Source organism: Archocentrus centrarchus, chromosome 13 (genome assembly GCF_007364275.1).
Source record: "Archocentrus centrarchus isolate MPI-CPG fArcCen1 chromosome 13, fArcCen1, whole genome shotgun sequence".
Taxonomy (NCBI): domain Eukaryota; kingdom Metazoa; phylum Chordata; class Actinopteri; order Cichliformes; family Cichlidae; genus Archocentrus; species Archocentrus centrarchus.
This window is the reverse complement of record NC_044358.1, coordinates 6,316,302-6,322,160: the sequence shown is the minus strand read 5'-3', so window position 1 is coordinate 6,322,160 and position 5,859 is coordinate 6,316,302. Positions and strand designations below refer to the sequence as shown.

The following is a 5,859-nucleotide window of genomic DNA, read 5'->3' as shown; positions in this document are numbered from 1 at the left end:
TGTGACCAGTCGACAAGATAGTTGTGGAGCAGAAACTCCTGCTTTGGAAATGAGCTTTGCTGTCTCATTACTGTCTGCCTTTTACTGCTGACCAGTGTTGAAAACCATCCAAAAGCCATTTTATGACTAAGGTGTCATAAAACTGCTTTACTGAGTCTTACAACGCTGTTAGAAAGCAGCCCAAACACAGACTGAAGTAACCCTGAAACCAGCTGATAGAAAGACTTCATGGCACTGAAATGCAGCCAGTAAACCTGCAGAGGGATGCAATCAAGCCAAAAGACCAGCACAGTATCAACACACATCCAAAAGGACAGTGAAATGAACAGATCCAGCACAGAGAAACAGGACAGGAGGCACTGCAGACACAGTGAGTGGATGTGAAGGAGGCGACAGTCACTGAAAGGAACAGCCAGAGGAATGAGGAATGAAACATGCACAGAAAGCCCTGCGAGTGAACTCCCGCCGTGCTTACTGACCAGCAGCAGGGGCCAGAAACAGACAGGGAGACAGGCGGGGAGGGGGGGGATGTCTGGAGTCCAGCTCAGCGAGCAGTCTGGGCTTCACCGCTTTTTGCTGATTCATGCTGAGAGCGACGAGGCAGCGAGGCAGATGTAAAACACTCAACAGGCACAAAGGGGAAACAAACCTGTGAGGCAAATTAAAATCCACCTGACAAAATAAATACAATGTCCAGGACTGTAGGGGCTGGTTACCAAGTGTAATCCATCTGCAGGTGTTGAGGCTGCACCATCAAAAATGCCAGTTTGGGGAATATTTGGGCCGATGCAGATGTCTGATCAGCTCTGCCTAAACCATGTGTAACCTCTGCCTTTCTTACTGATGCTTCGAACTAAGATGTGCAATCAAGACTGAGCAAACTGGAAACAGAGCCAGCTCATCTTCAAAATAAAAGCAGAATTTCCCTCAGCAGATCTGGAGCACAGACGTCATTAGTTCACTTAACCACACAGCATCTGCCTGCCTCGAGCGGACGTTAGAGGAGCTGCATGTTTGAGCCCTGCAGGTCGCAGCTCAGGCTGCTTTAACACTGGCATCTCTCATGTAGCATGTAGCATCGTGTTGCAGCTTCACACGTGGCTCATCTCCAGACTTTTTATCTGCTTATTTAATGAAATAACAAAGAAGACGCCTGCAACCTTACTCAAATAGCTTTCTTTGAATTAAATTTGGTCCCTTGATATAAAAGCATATTAAAGCTATAATTCTTAAACCTTTCCTCTAGTTTAAATGCCCTGGTATTAAAGCCAAGAGCCTGTATTATCTATAGGCCTCTATTTTGTTTTCTTTTATTATATTGAGCTATTTTATTTTGCAGAGCCAGGATAATGTTAGAGATTCTGTTTCACTGAGCACTTCTGAGTAACTTTCCTTTACTGAGCTATTTAATTTGATCATATTCTGTTTTATTGAGCTGTTATTTGTTGTGTCGCAGGCTGCGTTTGCTGTTCTGGCTGCTGTAACATGGGAATTTCCCAACTTTTGAGCTAAATAAAGGGCATTTAATCTCCTCTTCTGCATGCTGAGCTGAGTGAATCAAAACCCTTCTTTAAGTAAGTCTTCCTGTGAGCAGCCACCACATTGTCTGCATACACTTTGGTCACAGAGACATATATAACTGCTTGTCAACGATGATTTAAAAAAAATAAATAAAAAAACAGCTGCTGCTGATTTTCCCCCAAAACATAGTTTTAGAAGCTTTTTTTCACCTGGAAGTTAAACTGCTTCCACCATCTTTGCTCTCACAGATTATTTTCATTTATTTGTCTCTTATAAAATCTCTGGTGAAACTCTTCACAGGTGTAGTCGTTTCTTCTGCTCTTTGATCTCTGCAGATCTTTTACATTTCATCGTAACGATGACTCAGATTTAAGGAGAGGACTTCAAAGAGAGGAAACTCATTGATGGACTGTTGATTACTGATTGATCTTCCTTCACCACCTGAATTGATACATGATCAGTCCGTATTTAACACGAAGTGATGAGGCCAGTAAAACATCAACATCACCTCTAAACTTCCCATAGAAACTTTAATGAAATGATTTTCTGAGCAAGTTTATTTGTTCAGTCTCATTTTTATGGTTAAGTTCAGCGTTTAATCCCTGCAGAGTTTCGCTGGATTTAAGATGATCAAATCAGAGAAAAGTGAGAAAAGCTCGTCGAGCTTCTGCTGCTTTGATGTCTGCAGTTTGTGAAATCTCCACATGATGAAAGCAGCGATGCAAACACGCGGGTTTCACTCGAGATGTTTCACGGAGCTTTCATCCTCGCGGAGCCGCGTGATCAGAGCCTTTTTTAAATTTCTTATTGAGCTTTTTCTTTAATTAAAACTTTATTTATTTTATACACACCCGTGATATTACCATTTAGCTGTTGTACAGCAAACACAACTTGGACTGTGGCGACATCTGGCGGCCACCAGCGTGCACTGCAAGAATGAAACAAAAATACTGAAATATAAAAAATATAAAATACATATAAATAAATCAGTATTAACATTTTGTTTTAAATTCCATCATTCGTCTATTTTCCGCTGCTTACTGAATACATTAAATAAATAAATTAAATATATATTTAAAAAACAAAAAAAAAATAAGTAACTGTAAAATAAAAAAATAATAATTCCATACATCCAATTTGTACTGATTATTTGGATCACGGAAAATAAATAAATTAAATAAACTCAAAATAGAAAAAAATAACATACATGTAAATCAAGAAATATTTTTGAAATGTTTATAGAAACAGAAAATAAAAAAAAACACTTTAAAAGTTTTATTTCTTGTTTATATTATCATATCTCATTCTACATGCATTCCCCGTCATCATGAATGATGATCCTCCGTCCTACAGTTTAAAATGACAAAACAGACAATTATTTATGGTAAGATCAGCTTTAAATAAATAAAAACATTCAAAACAACAGAATAAAGTGGCCGTTAGAAAAAAAAGCATTAAGCAGAGGGAAATGTGACCGTTCTTCAACCATAAAATTAAAAATGTGCATGAAACAATATCAGGAGTAAGTTGAAAAGTTATAACAAAGTGATTTTTGTAACTGCTTTCTGCCAAAAAGCATCCGCAAACCTTTTCAAATATGTATCTTTGTCTATTACTGCATACAGTATGTTCTTCTTGGTTTGTACATAATTTGATTTGAGCAGGGAGCCCTCCTCCCCAAATGAATGAGTAATATAAAATAATTAACCAAAACCATTGTCTTTAAGGAATTTAAAATCTGAGGTTAATTAAGGCCACTCTGAACTCTTCCCAAAATCTTTTCATCTTTTCAGATTAAAGCAGAAGGTGATCTTTTAATCTGAAACTCTTCTCACACCTAAATCTGCGCCATCACTGCGGCCCCGTTATGATGAAGTTGTTTGAAGTTACAGGTAACACCTGACTGGGCCTTAAATGAGCACAAGCTCAGAGAGTCTTATCAACGCATCATCATCCTCCTCCTCCTCCTCCACTTCAAACCATCAAAGGGTTCAGAGGTCAAATCAAAGTCCAGATTTCGTCTCATGTCTGAATTAACATGTTAGCTCATTAACATGTTAAAGAGTCGCAGATGTTAAAAACTGGACTCTGAGATCTCTCAGGTAACTGAGCACTGACGCTATGGACGGAGGAAGAGTGTCGGACTTCAGCATCGAGCGCATCCTGTCTCCGCAGCTCGGCCCAAGGCCGGATGAGTATCACCGGGGCGTGATCCGTGTGGACTCGGCGAATGTCAGACCTCCTGCGCCGGTCCAGGTCCCGATGCAGGTGATGGGCTGTCAGCAGTGCAAAGAGATGAGCTTCGGAGAGGAGTGGTACCCGTTTTACAGAGCCGCTTTCCATCAGCAGAACTTCTATCCAAACTATGGAATTTACGCGCAGTTCAGCCCAAACTCTGCAGGTAAGGAGACACTTTCAAACATTTGTTCACTCAAACTTTTATTCCAGTTTACACTAAAAATAATGACACGTTTTATTATTTTAATTATCGAGTTCATCTATTTTAGGGTAAAGTTAAAGACAGAATGCGTTTGTTTTATGTGGAAATCTTGAAGTATTATTACTGCGTCATTTTTTTCTGCTTCATTTGATTCTTTCACGTCTAAACGTTTTCCTCCTACTTTTTTCTTTCTTTTTTTTCCAGATGTGCAGCCTCTGGCGACCTACAGTGGATACCCGCGGGTCACGGTGGTGGCCCAGCAGCCGCTTCAGAAGTTCCGGATGAGGACGGTGTTCACGGACAGTCAGATCAAGCAGCTCGAAGCTCTGTTCGAGATCACCGACTACCCCGCGGTGGAGACTCGTGCTGAACTGGCGAGGCGCACCGGGCTGAGCGAGGAGACCGTCAGGGTGAGTCCGGCGTGATGATTCAGTGTTTTTGGAGTAAGGGATCGGAGGGCCGTAATGGAGGAATAAGAGAGCGGTCCGTGCGTAAAATCACTCCAAGTTACACAAAAGGTTCCCAGGTTGTATTTTAAGCACGGAGCCACTGAGGGTTTATTTTTTTAAATGCAAATCAGGTGATTTGAAAAGAGATGTGTAGAGCAGTTTATTACATATGTACGTTACACAAATGCGTCTTTTTTATTTTTACGCAAAAGGCCGGGAGCAGTCAGGGTCTGAATAACATACGAATTAAATCCTAGAAAAACGTCTGCGGTCTTTAAACCCTGGAAACAGTTTTATTTAAATATTTAATACTTTGAAGATTTTGCATATTGAAACTCAAATCATTTAAAAAAAATACATCCAGTGTAGATTTCTTGAGATGGCCGGCTAAGGAGCCATTATTTTCCTCAGAGTGTGAGCTGCAAACTGTACATGTAACGACAGCAGAGTCAGTGATTGTGGAAAAAACTGCTATATTCTTGAAATTGCACTTCTTTTTCTTAACATAATTCGTGATGTGCATATTGTAATGCTTTGCAAAACGGATGGTTCTTTAAATGAGTAAAAATAATCAAACTTCCAGTTGCCTGGCAAAGTTCAAAAAGTTTAAAAATTACTTTTTCAAGGCATCAGACCTCCAGCTTATAGTATCACTTATAGTGATCTAATACCTTTGAATCTCAGTATTACTCAGTATCAGTATTCAACTTTCGAAGTACTAATACTACACTAATTATTTGGTAGGTTTCGGTATTAGGCCCTCAAAGGTACTAAAGCTTTACTGATCTAGTGGCAAAAATATTTATGCTTTGGTACTCGATGGTAATTGTGCAAGTTAGGTGTTTGTGTGCTAAGACCCTCTTTGGTGTTCTTCACTCAGATCTGCTTTTCTCTCACATGAAAGCTTTTCTTTTCTCCACTCAAACCAAAATTTTAGAGTGCAAAAAAATTCTGCTGGATCATGAAACTCAGTGTCCTCTGTCTCTCCCTCGTTTCCAGGTGTGGTTTAAGAACCGCAGAGCCCGGAGGAAGCGCCAGTGAGGCTCCCTCCTCATCTCGGAGAAGATCTTCATCTTCACCTCGCAGATGCTGTTCAAACTCACCCTGAAAAAATGAAGCCAAAGCTCAAGTGCCTTGAACCTGCATTCTTTTTAATGGCCAGCAGGGGGCAGTGCCTTAATGAGAACAATCTGATGAGTTTATGATCTCAGGTTCAAGTCATTTTGAATACAACATGAAGTTATTTTGTAAATTATTGTCCCGTTAGAGTCATGAGATGATGAAAGGTCCGCGTTACCATCCGATTACAAGTGAGAGACCCCCCCCCCAACACACACACACATGCACACACACACACGAGTTTGCATATTTATGATACTGCCCCCCGTGCTAACAGGCATGTAAGGACTTTAACCTGCACATTTCCAAACTTCCTTTCAAAATTATGAC

At 40.3% G+C, this 5,859-nt stretch overlaps 1 protein-coding gene across 1 annotated transcript; it reads left to right on the top strand.

Moving 5' to 3' along the window:
- The first annotated feature begins 3,642 nt into the window (after window positions 1–3,642).
- Window positions 3,643–5,451, top strand: dharma. Its single transcript, XM_030743732.1, has 3 exons — window positions 3,643–3,922; window positions 4,166–4,371; window positions 5,410–5,451. The coding sequence occupies exons 1-3, from the start codon at window positions 3,643–3,645 to the stop codon at window positions 5,449–5,451; spliced, it is 528 nt and encodes a 175-aa protein (XP_030599592.1).
- Window positions 5,452–5,859: the final 408 nt, after the last annotated feature.